The 17,511-nt window shown below is 46.7% G+C and overlaps 1 protein-coding gene across 2 annotated transcripts in view; it reads left to right on the top strand.

The window, feature by feature from the left end:
* The first annotated feature begins 3,263 nt into the window (after nt 1–3,263).
* The window catches only part of LOC135808536 (sushi, von Willebrand factor type A, EGF and pentraxin domain-containing protein 1-like), a 105,733-nt gene continuing 91,485 nt past the window's right edge, over nt 3,264–17,511 (top strand). The window contains exons 1-3 of one of the 2 annotated variants that reach the window (XM_065321739.1): nt 3,264–3,738; nt 4,503–4,607; nt 7,581–7,679. In XM_065321739.1, coding sequence (XP_065177811.1) covers nt 3,732–3,738; nt 4,503–4,607; nt 7,581–7,679 — 211 coding nt within the window. In that variant the 5' untranslated portion in view covers nt 3,264–3,731. The remainder of the gene's footprint in view (nt 3,739–4,502; nt 4,608–7,580; nt 7,680–17,511) is intronic. The other variant, XM_065321740.1, reaches the window with a different exon arrangement.

The raw sequence follows: 17,511 nt of genomic DNA, 5'->3' as shown, positions 1-17,511 counted from the left end.
TTAATCCTTTTTTTCTACATTATTTCTTCATAGTTTAAAAAGGCGACGTGGAGACAATAATCTTAATAATGCAATGAATATAACTAAATGCGCACTCATTTCACAACCATGGGGACGAATAATGTATTCCAGAACGTTTTCTTGTCACAATGATCAATGGAATTCGTGACTAAAGAGAATGATGAAACTACAATAGGAATTATACACTTCGAGTGAAGCAACGAGGATACAAGAATATAATAGTACTTGTAAGAAAAATAGCACAAGCTTTGGAAAAATTTGCATGGGTAATAAAAAATAATAGGAAGTTCAGCAAGTGCAGGTGTGACAATGGATCAGTCACTTGATCTTGGATATACGAGGGCACCTCCGAGCTCGGCTTTACAGTTTTACAGGCACATGTACATTGTACACGTGCTGGTGGCACATAATACCGAAGTTGCACTTATTACTGTGCTGCTCTGATGAGTCCACAAAGGACGAAACAGTTCTGTCCGCAGATTGAGTATACCGAAGATTCACTTGCTATAAACTCTACGTGTGTTCAGTGCAACTGCCCTCTACTAGTATCCAGTCAAAAGTCTACGTGTGTTCAGTGCAACTGCCCTCTACTAGTATCCAGTCACAGCACCGAAAAGTCTGGAATTTTAGCCGGCTTTTTATAATTATGTGGTTGCGCTATGGTGAAATAATGATCTGCTTTGATAATGATAATAGTGACTGTGACTCAGTAACAATTGCCTGTGAGCTTGCGTTGACTTGATTTTCTATTCCTCTTTCCAGATCACAAAACCATGGATTTTTCAATAACGTTCTTTCATCCAGTCCCAGCAGTAGGGGTAAGCGGATTATGCTCGGAAAATGACCCGGCTATGCTCTACCGGATGCTCGCAGGATGCTCGAGAAAACAGCCAATTATGCTTTTATATGCTTCACCATAAAAGACCAAGAGAACAGATAATCGTCATGAAAAATATGACTCAAACCATTGTCATGATGTGGACTGGGAGCTTTGTGGAAGTACAAGACAATCATATGCAAGAGGATTACCAAATTTACAAGCAAACGCTGAACTTTTGGGAGATGTCCTATAGTGGCTGCTAAAATATTATTCCAAATCAACAAGAAGCGCTAGATGTGGTCCTTCAATAGCAATTAGCAGGTGTGTATATACCAGCCTCATTGGGCATCTGCCCTTGTTTTTCTGATGCCATGATTTTATGCTCCTTCTCAAAGATTATGCCAAAAAACTATGCCTTCGCCTATGCTTTCAAAAGCAGGTGTGTATAACAGCCTCATCGGGCATCTGCCCTTGTTTTTCGGATGCCATTTTATGCTCCTTCTCAAAAAGGACCTGATTATGCGGCACACTCCGCTTATCCCTACCCAGCAGGGTGACATGTGGAAGCTAAGGGTGAACAGACAATCATCAAACATGTCATCTTGCTGACAAGCAAGCCATGCTATGATCACATGCACTCTGCTAATATAGTAATAATACACTGTCAGAGACGACGTGGCAGTCATACATGCACATGTACATGTAATTGTCATAGCAGTAAGCAGTTCGCGCTTTAGAGACGTAAATGGCACACTTGAACTTGGCACACTCACCCAATCTTGCTGGCAAACAGATGAAAGAGAAGCGTCCCTTGACTGTCACGTTTCTTGTGAACAACTTGCTCGCACACGCGCAGTGTAGCTAATGTGTTGAGGCAGGGACTTGTGCAAAATAGCTAATACAGTTGCTGTCCACAGACATGTATTACATGTATGACAGCAAGGCAACCAGGGGTAGATTTGCCCTGTGCGCTCAGAAACGATCCGAAATCTATGAGTAATACTGTATGAGCACATAATCGCCGTTGTGCACGTGGCATTTTTTTTTTTTTTTTTTTTTACTAAGTCCAGTTTGTATTATGCTATTCGTTAGTGCGATTTTTTACTAGATTGCCTTCTTCATGCGCGTGTCTAGAAGTTAGCGCCATATGTCTGCATGTCCCAGGAGCACTCTGCGTTCCGTTATCGCTTTTAGAACTTGTGTCACCTTCACCTTCTTTGGGTATGACACTTTCCATATGGAAAAGGCGCAAATGCGCCACCTTTACCCTATCAAAAATAATTATTCATTCCTTCATCTACTATTCACTGCTCGATATCTACATGTACACTGAGGAGCTCTCTGTCAGCGAAATAGCTGTCTAGACATGCAGCATCTACCCAAGAATGAATTTCCTCGCTATGGAGTATTGTGTTGTGAATGTCGCCAAGAGCGCAATGTGGAGGGGTGGGGTATCTCAAATTTTCCACTATGCTCCACAATAAATGCGGAAAGTGGTGCCTGGGCGCTGCTGCATATCCCACGCCACAGCGCCGGGTCAACACAGTCGTGTACATGTACATGTACGATAAATGTCCAGGCTGAGTTTTTATCCGGAATCAAAACCTGCATAAAAACCGAGGCGCAGCCCAGGTTTTCATACCTTGTTTTTATTGCTTATGAAAACTAAACCGAGGCATTTATCCTATGTAAAAGTCTATCTCTCGTACAGACGGACACTCAAACACGTTGGACCCCCCCCCCCCCCCAGCTCATGTAGCGCCTACACACACCCCTTGTTGTTCTTCTTTGTTTTGTCTTTGTTTTGTTTTCCCTTCTTCCGGAGCTGAGGTACGTGCTCTGTGATAAAAAATTGATTCTTTCTAGATGTTGCATATTTTAGGTACAAGACTGTTGCAACAACAGTCCAGCATCTGGAGCTGGGTGGTAAATGGAGTTACTTGGTATTCATTATCATTGCGGGTTCGAATCCTGCTTGTTCCTAGTTTGTCCTATTTCTTCCAAATCTTCATTTTGAAGTGGAGATAACTTCTGACTCTCCATGTTTCTGGGCTTCTTCTCTAAAAGGAGTGTTTTATACTGGTGTTTTATACTGGTATTTATACTATAGCGTTGTGCGAGGACCATTGATTTAGCCAGTAGGTTGTGGTTCTCGAGCACAGCCCCGCGGCGTTTCGTGTTGCTCTACCCAAGGCATGATTTACAATACAAGGATACAGTGCGCCAGGCGATGCTCACTACTACTAGCGCGAATTTCCGTGGTCAACAGTCAGCAGTCAGGACTGTCTAGCACTAGCAGTGCAGTAGCACTGAGTAACCCACTGCGGCCTGACACTGGTGCGAGTAACATGGCAACTCACAGACAGCACTACCAGCATACGAAAAAACTAAACAGTCATATTTTCGCTCGCCTCGAGCTCCTGTCCGCGCGGAACCAGGTACGCTTATCCATGTCCATGGCCACGAAAATCACGGACTGACTTGTCACATTCACTTGGCAGTATCTGTCCGTAAGCGATACCAGCCAATGAATGTACCAGCAAGGAGTTTTTGAAGGAGCAACGCCAACGGTGTAGATCTACCAGACTTCCGTGTTGGGTCGTTTACGTCCAGGCTGTTATGAAACGCAATCCGGTCGGAGCTACAGAATATGGTGTGGGGAACAGTTTTGTGGCGATGAAACTGTTACTTCTCCGCCTTTAGTTCTCCGAATCGCAAGCAGTAGTGATCCTTCATTCGTGTCCTCTCAATAACACTGATTTGGACGATACAGCATTTACTGCTTTGTCGATAAGCGTCTGAGGCAGCACCAACGACCTGGAAAACCGCTCTTGTGTTTGGAGTCGATCCTGAGGGCTGAGCGTTAGCAAGCGTGACCAGCCTTTCAAACATGCTAGGTAAGGCCGCGTGGGGTGTGCCGCTTTGTAAACCCAACACCCGATTCGTTTCACATGCTGCTGATTGCAGGTTGAGAAAATTCATTTATTGTCGTTGCCGCTTGGTTTTGAATTAATTAATGGAGAGTTTCCAAGTGGCAGTGCAGAGATTCCCGTAACAAACCTACAACCGTGCAAATCCAAATATTATTGGGTGTCCCGTCCTTTGGACAGGCTTATGCGGTTCAATAAAATTACGGCCTCCTGATTCATCGAATCCCGATGACCCCCACGCTACCAATCTGGAGGTTGTGGGGTTGGGGGGGGGGGGGGGGGGGGAGGGGGAGGGGGTGATACTGGACTCCAAGAATAATGCAATCACTACATGATTCCTCCACTCTTCACAGTTTTCTCTCACCTGGTTTTGCACTGCAGAGTATGCCCAATGTATAAAGAATAGTTATTGTACAGTTTCTCCTCCTGGTTGCAGAACACTACTCTTCGAAATTCCATGAATTGGGGATGTCGGGGGGGGGGGGGGGTGATGGAGATTGGGGCAGCTTTCTTGATATTGAACTATACAGACTGATTCTCTCTGCTGGAGATAGAGTTTAATCCGAAGTATGTTACCAGTGTGACCATATCACCTGCTTTGGTAAAGGTATCAGCTTCAGCAGGTTTTAGCCAAAGTAGTGAAGCAGCTGGAGCAAGTCTGCCTTCGAAACAACTCTCTACCAAACTGCATCACATCAACATGCATTGCTTCTGTCCCTTGCTCTGTGTAGAGGCTTGGAGGCTTTCCAGCATATTGCTGCTGGCATTGCTGGTGGTGACATGCCATAGTACGTCACCGCCACACAGCGTATCAACACAGCCAGCCTTCACCACAGGTAGGGACGTTTTGTGGTCACATTATTGTTTCTTCACGTAACTTTGTCACACAATCTTTAGTCTCAATCTCACTTTTATAGGGCTGGAAAGTGCTACGTCACAGCATAGCAAAAATTTAAATATTCAAAACTTGATCCACATGGAACTCGGGTATTGAGCCAATAATAAAAGTAGAAAGGAAAAGGACATATGGAAACGAGTTAAGAGTAACTCTCCACCACTGTAACTAGATACTATATACAGTCAGAAAGTGCAACAACTAGGCACAAAACTGACAGAGTACTGAGACATTCAACGTCCTGACACCTAGCTTCAACACATCTCCGTAGCGCTAACCGACAGCCTTCCAACTTGGAAGGTTCAAGGTTATGGAAAGACCAAAGAGGGGAAGGCAAGCGCAACGAAAACGAGCACAAGCTACAGTCCCAACGGAACAAAGAATGTCGATTGTCACTGGACGATGACGAGACCAGTAGGCGATTTGACAAAGCGGTCTAACTACAATTTGAAGCAGCAAAGCAGCACACCACCCAACTTGGGTGGGTCAAAAATATCAAAGATAAGTTAAGAAGGGGGAAGCTTTGCGAGAACGAATTGTACAAGCCGAAATCTAAACTCCTACAGTACTCCTCATGCATGACATTGTGATGGACTAGTTGACTAGTTGACATTGTAGTTAGACCGCTTTGTCAAATCGCCCATTAGGCTTTTAGCAACTTCAGGGTAAGTAATTGGGTTTGACAGTGGCCGCGGAGGACCGTCAAATTACGGAACTGCCTGTGTGCTGGAATTGTTGAGTTGGGTATCGAAATGCTTTCCAATAGCGGTGGCAGCTTCCTTTTCGTTGATGATAAATTTACCTGCTTTATCGGCAAACACAGGCTTCACAGCATTCCTCCTTCTCTTATGCTGAGCGGCTGTAAACATCGGCGCTCCATCTTTGAGACGCTCTACTTCCTTTCCCTTGTCATTCAAGCGCTCTTCAGCCTCCTTCAGCGATGTCCTGCGGATCTGATGGCTTATCTGGTTTCGCTGGTTTTTGAGCTTTGCCTTGGTCCCCGGGGTTTCCACATGGTTGATTCTCAGCCATAGATCTCTCTGTTCCAGTGACAGCCGTCTTATCTCAGCACTCTCTCGTGTTCCGTAGCGAGTGGGATGTAACAAGCCCGCGCTTGTTGCAGCAGTTCCTTTGGCGGCTTTCTGAGTAGCACTCCACAGTCCACACGGGCCAGCATCACCTGCATCGGTAGTAGTCCAGACCTCAGATATACGAGATTGAAACGCCTATAAAATACTGAGCCCTGGTAGTAGGGCTAGCAGCCAGTTTTGAGGTGTTGTAGGACGCGGCTTGGCGTTGATTTGTGGGTGCCTTACAGTATAGTATGCCGTACATCCTGCCCAGGAGAAGCCTTGCCACCAGAATACGGTGATCACACCCTGTCTCAGCACCTCCATAGCTCCTTGAATCTGTTAGAATACACTTCTGGCTCTGGCGGCAAAGGATGTAGTCAATTTGATTGAAGACTGGGACTGTGTGTCCTGACTGCTGATCTCTTCTCCAGCCAGTCCACTTAGTCTTGTGACGTGCTGCATGTTCGAAAGCAGTGTTCGCAAGAAACATGTCATGAATACAAAAGTCTATCAACATTTTTCCAGAGGCGTTTCTCCGTCCTCTCCCACGTTGTCCAATACAGTTCTCATTCTGCCTGCCTTGGCATTGAAGTCACCTGCGATAAATACGAGTGTTGAGTTCCAAACTTCATTGAGTGCACTTGTTAGTGCTGAGTAAAACTCATCAAGCTCGTCCGCGTTCCTCGTACAGCGTGCCGTCGTTGGAGCGTAGACATTCACAAAAGCTAGCTGGGAATGCTTGCCAGCTTGCAGAGTAAGCACAGAGACTCTGTCGGATATTCACCGCACGCATTTGATATTCTCAACAAATTTACTTCATATCGCAAATCCTTGGCCGTAATGCCGGCAGTCAGACTCCAGACAGATGAGTCGATAGCCGCTGTGATGTTCGTCGAGGCCGTTCTTCAGCTTGGTTTCTTGAAGGGAACAGATATCGACGTTGTACGAATTGAGATCTCTCCTCAACAAATTTCTTTTTACATTCGACGAAATGCCACGAACATTGAAACTTCCTAACGAAAACGCCTGTCAATTAATCTTTCCCACCGTTCGTAGTGTTCAATATAAACCAAGTCTTCCGCTGGTGGACGAGTAAGGTCTCTCTTCCGCAGTAAAGCGGAGAGAGAGAGAGAGAAAGAGCAGCGTTACCTACCCTAGCCAAAAAAATCAAGGTGGGTCTGACAGGAACTTTCTACTCCCTGGCCGTTTTGACATCATCGCGTCCAAGCCCTATTGGCCCGTTTACCTCAGTTCGATCACCCCCTTGGGTATATAACATTTGTGTACCAATCACTTTATGGCTCTAGCTCCTTATCTCCACTGACGACAAGAAGCTTCAAAATTGATTCTGGATGTAAGTGTACGTAAACCCTTAACAAGTTGTCATGCTGCGGGGTGATGTCTGTGGCATTCATACCGTATTATCTCTAATATAAGCACGGTCCTTTATTTTTTCAATGTACCTCCGCCCCGTGCTATTAATGGAGACGTTCCTTTATTGGAGACTTTTCCATTATTATTTCAACCTCATTTCAGAGGCATGTTTCCATTCCAAATTCATGTCAGACACACACATTTCAGGGTTTTTTTTCGCCGGTATAGATAATGAATTTACACAGTGTGCTTATAATGGAGACTGCGCACTTTATTTTTTGAATGCCGCCCCAAGGTGTTCTATTATTGGAGACGTGCTATTATTGGAGACTGTGCTTATATTAGAGATAATACGGTATGCTTTTCATACTTGGTCCGGCTCATCGCAATTGTCGCTTATCTACCGCCATTAAGAACAGGAGTTTTGTTACATTGTTCATTTGTCTTTTGTTTACACAATGTACCAGCAACTGCTGCATCCACCAATGTACCAACAACTGCGGCATTGGCAAATGTATTAACAACTGGACCAACAACAGACAGCCTGGGTGAAGCAAGTATCATCGGTAAGGGCTAGTCCAAAAACAGACTTGTCATTCGTTTTACCAACACCGATAATATTTGAGGACGGGGTGTGCAGGGTTTTCATGTAAAACCTTAAAGGTCAAAGTAAATGGTGATTGAAATCATGTGATGATGCCCCGCCCCGGATGACACATATAGAAGTGCCTGTGTACAGTTGGCTAGGTCAGTCGTGCTTCTTAAAGGGGAAGTGCATCGATTTTCGAGTAGAGTCCAGAAGAAAGACAATTTGATATCGGTTCGAATGGCATATCTCTCGCTTCCATGCGATAAGCCAAACTCGCCAAATCGCCAATTGTATACTCACGTTGCCATAGCGACCAGCGCAGTGATGACGTATGAAAGGCTTAGCTCCATCACAGAGAAGGTCGATCACTGCAGAAATTGGTCATTATTGTATTCACGATGTGAAAGTAGTGCTGTGTTCAATGCTGTTCGTGCCGTGGACTGTTTATCGGCCTTCTCCTGCATTTCCCTAGGCTGACTGTGCCGAGGAAATGGTTTCCTCTAGGAGAAGATGCTCGGTATTCGCCTTCTCTCCTGAGACATGTTCAGTAAACTTTCAAACCTATGACATTTTTTCATTCGTCTATTATCCACCACCCGTCGTCTCATCTGGCTTCAGAAGATGTTACGAGAGATAGGAGAGTCGCCAGGAAGCACCATATCCATCTTCAGGAAGTGGAAAGAGCAAACGGCATGGTCCTTAGTTGGGGTAAATGCTGAACGTCTGATTTGTCCCAACCAAGATTTCAGCATTTTGTTCGTCACTATTTTCGCTTGTCTGCTGATGTCTCCGCACTCCAGCTTTCTCCTGTCGGTGTCACGTCCCAGTACACAACCAAGAGGACTACTAACAAACAGTTCACTGCACGAACAGCACTGAACACAGCCCTTCTTTCACTTCGTGAATACAACAAACCAATTAAAAATGACAAATTTCTGCAGTGATCGGCCTTCTCTATGATGGAGCTAAGCCTTTCATGCGTCATCACTGCGCTGGTCGCTATGGCAACGTGAGTATACAATTGGTGATTTGGCAAGTTTGGCTTATTGTATGGAAGCGAGAGATATGTCATTCGAACCGATATCAAATTGTCTTCCTTCTGGACCCTACTCGAAAAATCGATGCACTTCCCCTTTAATACCATAGGAATCTCACCAATTTGGCATGTAGCTTCCTCTACTTGTGCTGAGGAAAATTCTGTGAAGATGTTGTCCCGCAACTCGGGGTGCACTGCCTTCGTGAATTAGACCCATTTTTCTCAATTTTCTGTAGTTCATACATAGTCAATAATAACTCTATCATTTTGTGAAACAAAGTGTACAATCGTCCAGAAAGAGAAGGACTCAAAGTACGTCTAAAATTTACTTGGTAACTTCAAAAGGGAAGTATAGTAGAAGAATGATAATTCGAATATGGTGCAATTAGAAGGTCCTGCTTATTTCGAACATTTTCTATTCACCGGTTTCCGCCTGTACAACGTCCATACAAATTAGTTTGATAATTGGAAGTAGGCACGGACAGCAGTACTCAGGGCGCGAAAAAACGGTCGGACATCGGACAATTTCCGACCGTTTACGGTCAGTTTCCAGATGTTTTTAAACATCCGGACAAAGTGTCTGCGTACTTGTTTGCAAAGTACAAAAAAGAAAAGGCACGTCAATCCTTTGTCTCATAGTACTAGTCATAAGTGATGTCGTCTGGCAAGAGAAAGCCAAGCACCACTGATGCGGGTGCTCCTCTTGGAAAGAAGCCCAGAGGAGTCAAGACGACCACTTGTGACAAGTGGGTCGCCGAGTATGATAGGGAGCTTTCAACTTCTGTTTGGCTGAGCTATGAGCGCAGTCCCTCAAATCGTAGCGTTGTCGAAAATTTGAAGTGTAAGATGTGTTCCCGTATTGTTGATAAAATTCGCAGCAGCAAGAATTTTTCTGACTCCTTGCTCAAGGAACCTGAAAACGTCAGTCTTCAAAGATCATGCTGCTTCTGAAATGCATCGCCAAGCCATGGCATTGTTTGGCAAGGAGCAGTCAAGCGGAAACCCAATAGAGTATGCGCCAATAGCTCGAGCCTTGTGCAAACTTGACGACGCAGCAGCAGCCAAAGCTTGCAGTGGTAAAACGGGTAAAACGGTAAAACAGTAACTACAACAATTTTAATAATGCTCTTTTCACGTCGTGATAACATTTCGCTGGTATTAATTTTACACTGAACATTGTGTGATTTGATGTGAAAATTTGCATGTCCGGACATGTCCAGCCATTTTTGCAACTGGCAGGGCATTGTGTCAGAGCACTTTTTCATCCTTAGCGCATGCCCTGAGTACTCATATTTCGAAGTGCTTCGCAAGCATGAATGATACCTTCTGCACCGAAATTAGCACCAATAATCCGAAGTTCATGACATTCTACTTCGAAGCGAACCGGCTAGTACTTGTACCGTACCTGCAATGTCGTTGAAATCAGTTATTATGAGAGTCGATGTTGCTGGGGGCACAAATCTGGAACACTGCGATCGATCTTTTTTTCCCGCTGTCCTGTCGCTCTCACGAACCACTTGACGAGGTGTCGGTGCAAGCTTCGTCATCACCATCAAGTGAATAGACCAATCCCGAAAAGATTGTCTGGGTTCGAAAGGGGGCATGTCAACTGAGAGTACACTGTACAACACATACGTGGCACTACCTGATCAGCATGCGGCACAGGACGTGTTTGATAGTTCGCGTGTGAATGCGAGGGTAAGTACACGGTTTTCTCGTTAGCTGCATGCAAGAGAGACGATGCGACAGAAAGCAAAGCCCTTTGTAGTTTTCTCTCTCGCACTGGTAATGGTCTGCTGTTGGAGTTGAAATGCTAAGACATAATTCTTGTTTCGCTCTTCTGTGTAGTGTGAAGAGGTCAACGAACATGTAGAGCTCACTTTGATGAAGTAGGCAAGGCTGAGAGCGCTGTGGCTCAAAGCGATAGGCCCTAAATCTTACGAGATATTTCGAGTGCTATTGTTTGTTGTGAGCGTTTCGTCTTCGATGAGTCCTGCCTCTTTTCTGGCAGCTGCCCTCCTATGGGACCAACCACGAAGTGACTGTACTCATCTGCAGCCCATCGATGTTATATTGCACAAGAAGATATCGTTTTCGCCAAGCCAGTGCCCCGCCAAAGACCATCGCCGTGTCGGAACGAGTTCATGATGAGAAACATCATTCGCGCGACCGTGATGAAGAACTATTTCGAAAGACAACAATCGTCATAGTCTTTATCCCCGGGACGACAACTATGCGCACGTCCTGCAAGGGGAGAATGTCACCAGCGACATCAACGAAGACGACGGCAGTATTTCGGAAACCTGGAATCAGCGGAGGTCGTCAAGCTCCTCCGCCACCCGGTACATGTACAGTATATAGGTGACATGTCGACACGAGCGTGCGGAAACACAGCATACACTGTAGTAATGCTGCGAGAGTTTGCGGAAGGAGTCCAAGTCGGGAAATCCATCAGCTCCAAAAGCTACCTGTAGGTGGGCGATGAGACTCCAGCTTCAGACTACAACATTCGTAAATAGTTGAACTTTGTGAAGCAGCAGATCGAGAAGTTAGTTAGCTGAAATCGTAGCTGTCGCAGTATGTCGGCGCTATGTAGCTTGCATTTGTTACGGAGAGTCGATCGCCACGCAAATGTTTCTCTCCTCACCGAGAGCTAGCTGGCCTCCAAACTCCGTCAGGGTCTGCCTAAGGTACCGAAAGTCCTTTGACTAGCTGCTGGCAGGACTCCATCAAATCCTTTAGCTTCAGCTCGGCGAGCAAAAGTCTCTCTCTCCTCCGCCATGAGCTGACACACACAAACTGAATACAAAACGATGCACTTCACACGTGCTGGCTTGCACGCGTGCCCCCTTTCACGAACCCAGACAATCTTTTCGGGATTGGTCTATTGTCTTGAGATTGAAATGGCGTTTCGAATTCTTGCGTTACGCACAGGCATCAAACGAATATCGGTTACTAGAGTGGGAAACAATATCAACAGGAGTTCAGAACTGCCTGTAGCGCTCAAGAATTGAGAGTTAACGTTCGAACATCGATCCACTCGGCGACTAAGTGAACGAAACCCATGATATGATAACTTGAACTTAACGGGGAAGAAAGTGTTCTACACAATATCTGTGCATCACTTGGACTAGGTTTGAAACGTCAGAGTGCATTTTGATTCTTGATCGACACTTCATGTGTGATCTGTAGGGTACCTGGTTCAACTGTGTTTTGTTTTGGAGCTCATGCTTAACACACATCTCAGACAATACAATGTCCCTGTGTCGTCGGGGGGTTTTATGCCTCGACGATAGCCCTTCCGATTACTCTCGATATCTCTTATATCACACGCACGCCACACTCAGAGAACAGATTATTGTTGTTGCTCCAAAGAGAGTCTCAAGAAGAAGGCACCCAAAGCAACCAGAATGCGTACGATCAGTATGCAAGCATGCGCACAACAACAAGAACATGTACGATAATCATGCAAGCATGCGCAACCTGCGCAGTCCGCGCGCGGTCCGCACACATGTGCCAAAAGGGGCACACACGTGCCAAAAGGGCAGGGACAACACCTGCATGGTGTTCAGTGTGCCGAGAGCTACAATTTGAAATTCATATTGAGTTCAACATGCAGTTTTGGATAATTATATGTTACGGTTAATTAGAAGCTGCTCCCCGGAAAATCGAGGTTCGAATTGTCAGTACTATACTCTATACGTGTTATTCTGGGTTTTATGTTGCATTAGACGTCCGTACTTGCTCAGCAATACGTCATTCCTGTTATAATCACTTTGAAAAGGAAAAGGGAAAATTGTGAACAGCAGGGTTCAAGACATTTGGGTTAAAGAATAGCGTTACTGTATATTCTTAGGCATGTGCAGAAAGATGCTCAATGGACGAGTTTGCAAACGGGTCACCAGCCCACTTATATGTCAATTGTATTCGCCAGCTGGGAGTGCACAATGGCAGCGGACCGACAGGCATGGCGTGGAGCCCGCCCCACCTAACAGGACTGACCAGACATGTTGTATGCATATTCTATTTTATTCTATTTTATTTTATACTTTGGATGAAGTTTTCCATTAGTCATATTGGTGTTGTTGCTAACGGCTTTTGTTGACGTCACTTCTGTCATTTCATTGTATCGTATTACTCTTCAGACACCAATCCTGAATGGCATAAGCGAAAGTGGCACCCCCGCCACCTACGCGGACATGCTTTTAATAATAATAATAATAATAATAATAGCTGGGAGTGCAAATACGTTTTGTTCACTGTTCACCCGCATGTCTGGTTGTGTTAGAAAACAGAAATCTACTTTTTGTTTTTGTAATTCTCGAGTTGAATGGAATTGGGTGGACGCACCCATTCCCTAAGCATTGCAAAGGACCGAATCAATTCTTCACCAAAATGCAAGTGAAGTCCAGTGCCGCGGCTCAGGTTACTAGCCATCAAGTTTCTGGTGTCAAAGGACTCATGGAAATCTAGCTCTAAATCTGGCTCGGAAACTCACTTGTAGATACTCTTCTAGTAATGATTCCATTGTTTCTTGATGGATGCAGAAGTATGGGTTTCAGTCCTGGAAAGCTCCTAAGAAGACACGAGTATTATGAAAGAGAAAAATAGTAATAATAAAATTTGCACGATTCGGGTACAGGGTGGGTCCAGAGAGCCATCTTTCCGCTTCCGTGGGGCCCCGCCACCCCACGATCAGGCGTCAGATGTGCCTCCAAAGTCTTGGGGGGGGGGGGGGGGGGCAGGAGGGATACATGAAATCCACCTACCAGAGGCCAAAGGTCGAAATACCATTAATTTTGCCACATCCATATTTTCCTCTTACCAGGCCAAGACTTCCCAATTCACTGTCAGTCGCAGCACAGACGGAAAAATCCTCCCGCTTTTCAAGCAAGTTATGATCTAGGTGCTGGTTGGACTTTTGGATGCTCTGGTTGTAGGAAGAAGCTTGCTTGGCTGCTGAGTTGCTTGGTTGCTGTTTGGTCTGGAGCTGGCTGGGGCTGCTGTTATATCTTCAGGTTGGCTGAGTTGGCAGTGTCCTGCCATTGGATGAAGTCCTGGTCCAGGTCTGGTCTAATCCTTAGCGCTGGGGCTGGGTTGTGCGTTGCATTTAACTGGATTACCTACATCGCTACATCGCTGCATCATGCGCTGGATCACGCGCTGGAGTGGAGTGCTCGCGCCTCTGTTCACACTGCTGGCTTGTCTTTACGACGCTATTTTCGAGACTTGCTGCGGCCGTGTCTGCGGTAATCTGGTGCAGGATGAGCCTGGGTGACGTCGTAGACTTGGCCATTCTCACTTTCGAGGAACTGCGAGGTTTAGCTCGGCGGCATAGCATTGATGGCCTGGACAGTATGGCTTGCGAGGAGGTGGTCGGGAAACTTCGCGAGGCTGGTGTGGGTGTGTTACACTCATCAGCTGCTGGGGTCGTTGAGCGTTTGGATGAGATGATGCGGATTGTCGCTAGCATCAGTGACGAGTTGGCAGCGCTGAGAGACGACCGGGGGCGGGAGATAAAGGCTGCAGAGGAGAAGGGAGTCCCCTTACTAGAGGTTGAAGTTCCACCGCCCGCTGCTGACAGCGTCGGGACGTACAGTGCGGCAGTACAGTCGTCACCATGGCCACAGGTACGTGATCGGGACAACGTACGGGGACGCCCCAGTACGAGTCGCACTACGCGATACCAAAGTCACCCAGGCACTCAGGTCACGTCACATGTCACAGTACCCACGTCAACGACACGATCCACAGCACACTCCTCCGGATCTAAGACTGCCGTCACATCCTACTATCAGCGCTCACCAAAACAATCAGCAACCCTACGAGCGGCATCCAGAACAAAATGCAAAGCCCTTTATGTGGGAAACGTCCACCCTGGATGTTCTGCGGAGAGCATTGAGAAATGGTGTAGCGACAGGGGAGTCTTCGTAATAAAATGTTCAGTTTCGGAAACGAAGTACTTCGGACTGGCTTTTGCCCACATGGTTCTCCCGGAATCCGACCTTGAACGATCTATGTCTGCCGACTTTTGGCCAGAAACCCTGTGTGTACGAGAATGGCGATTCGCATCTGACCGCATTGCTACCTCCTACAACTAACTATGACTTCACCCACTCTCTCTCAGCCACCACCTTTTTGCCCCACTGTGGAACCCATGCAGCATGATTTTATAAGTAACCTTGTCTTCCCCAACACTACTGGAACACTGAATCCACTGGCCCATCCCTTTTATCCTCCCATTCATACTGCCCTTACCATCCTTTCCCTCAACTGCCGCTCAGTGGTCAACAAAGTAGCGGAACTCACTGTTATGTGCAACATCTACTCTCCGGAGGTTATATGTTTGTGTGAAACATGGTTGTCCCCTGCCAACCTCTTCTCATTGGCAGGCTACACAGTTCATCGACGGGATCGTCCCACCTCTAATATTCGATCAGCCAATCCTACCAGAGGTTATGGTGGGGTAGCCATACTGGTGAAAGATGGCTCCTTTACATCGGTGAAGCCTCTGGCGAATCTTCAGCAACCGGGCTTGGAGGCCATCTGGCTTGAGCTTCGCACAGCCAACTCACCCCAACGTCCACTCATAGTCTGCGCCACCTACCGACCTCCTGGTGGTACCCTGGCGGATATCCAGGCCTATTCTGATGGTCTGAAAGACTGCCTTCTGTCACTTAATCTATCTGTATCCACACTACTCCTCACCGGTGACTTCAATGCCCATAACTCGAGCTGGTTGGCTGGTGATCGGACAACCCCGGCGGGTCAGTGCCTTGAAACTGCCTTCAGGTGCTTCGGATTAGAGCAACTGGTCAACTTCTTTACGCACTGGAGCCCAAGTGGCCGGTCATCTTGCTTGGACCTCATTGTCACAAATTCACCCCAGCAGTTCCTCTCCGTTGATTCAGCCGCTCCACTGGGTAGCTCTGACCACGTGCAGCTCATCTGTTGAGTCCGTCTCCCTGTCACGTCCAAAAATCCAACCCTACAACATTACTTCCTCCCAACATCTACCCCTACACCCCAAGGTTACAATTTCAAGTTGGTGCCACGTTGCGTATGGGATGACCTGAATGCTGAACTTACTGATGTCCACTGGAAATGTCACCTCCGCAGCTCGCACGTGGATGACGCTCTTTCGTCTTTCCACTCTATTCTTAGCAGGGCCATGGAGAAGCACCTCAGGTACTTCTCCCGGCGTCCACTCTCCCCCTCATGCCGACGTTTAGGTCAGCCACCTTGGGTTGATGCCCCCCTCCGTGCCGCCATTAAGGCAAAGCACGATTTCTACAGTGTGTGTAAGAAATATCCAACCCAGCTTAACATGCATGTATATCAATCTCAACAGAACTTGGTGAAGAGTCTGACTCGATCGAAATACCTGGGATACATTCGGTCCGTACAAGCTACGCTGCAGGACAAAAGCCGCCCATCACTGTTTTAGTTCGTGAACAAATTAAAAAATCATAAAGTATCTCGTGACATCCCGACACTTACCATTAGTTCTACGCAGCAGGCTACTACCTCTTCAGCTAAAGCCACTGCATTGAACTCTCAGTTCGCCTCAGTGGCCGTGCCTGATGACCCTTCTCTACCCATTCCCCCCATTTCCGAGGAGTCGGGTGAGGTTAACCGCCTCATATCTGTCTTTACTACGACTGTTGCCATCCGACGTTACATTCGAAAGCTCCCGTCTGACAAGGCGCCGGACCCAGACGGCATCACTAATCTGGTATTAAAGTCCCTTGCGCCCTCAATAGCATACCCCTTATGTCTGATTTTCAACCTATCATTCCGCACTGGTCGTTTTCCCTCTGCATGGAAAACAGCTAATGTTATACCGATCTACAAGAAAGGGTCCCGCCACGAAGCATCAAACTACCGTCCGATATCTCTACTGTCCTGTGTTTCCAAACTCTGCGAGCGCGTTTTCTACGACCAAGTGTACTGTCATGTCTCGTCACGTTTGAGTTCAGCTCAGTCCGGATTTCGCAGAGGCGATTCTACCACCCTCCAGCTGACGCGCCTGGTGCAATTAGTGTGTCGACATCGGGATGCTGGAGATCTAGTCGGGATCTGTTTTTTCGATCTTGCCAAGGCCTTCGATACCATCTGGCATCGGGGGCTTTTGGCCAAGCTTCGTGTATCATTAAACATTACTGTAGACGGCAATCCCCTGCTATGGCTGACATCTTACCTAACTGGGTTAATGCAGTACGTCACGCTACATGGGACGTCCTCGGCCGACACAACAGTACTATCCGGAGTTCCCCAGGGTTCCATCCTCGGCCCCCTTCTTTTCATTTTATACGTCAATGATCTGCCCGCAGCTGCCCCGGGCACATCACTGTTCGCAGACGACACAACGCTCCTACGGGCATTTCCTAACATCACTGGCCTGATGAGTAACCTAGCTAACGGGATTCAAAGAGTAATTTCCTGGATGTCGTCTTGGCGGTTATCGCCCAATCTGTCTAAAACTAAAATCATGCTCTTTCCTTCTCGGCCCGATGTTCCGCCCCCTCCTCCATCCCACTTTACCCCAGCCTATAGACAAAGTCTCCAGCCATAAGCATCTTGGCATTTTCATTGACTTTAATCTTTCATGGGAACCCCACATCGATTACATATGTAAACGATCAAATTCATCTTTAAGAATTCTCTCTTCTCACTGTTGCCGTCTCCCAATCTCTTGTAAACTCCTCTTCTACTCAGCTTACCTACGCCCCATTTTTGATTATGCAGATACTGCTTGGGCTGGAATTTCCAC

The sequence above is a fragment of the Sycon ciliatum genome, chromosome 2 (assembly GCF_964019385.1).
Source record: "Sycon ciliatum chromosome 2, ocSycCili1.1, whole genome shotgun sequence".
Lineage (NCBI taxonomy): Eukaryota > Metazoa > Porifera > Calcarea > Leucosolenida > Sycettidae > Sycon > Sycon ciliatum.
The sequence above is the reverse complement of the archived record's forward strand: the minus strand, read 5'-3'. Positions and strand labels throughout refer to the sequence as shown.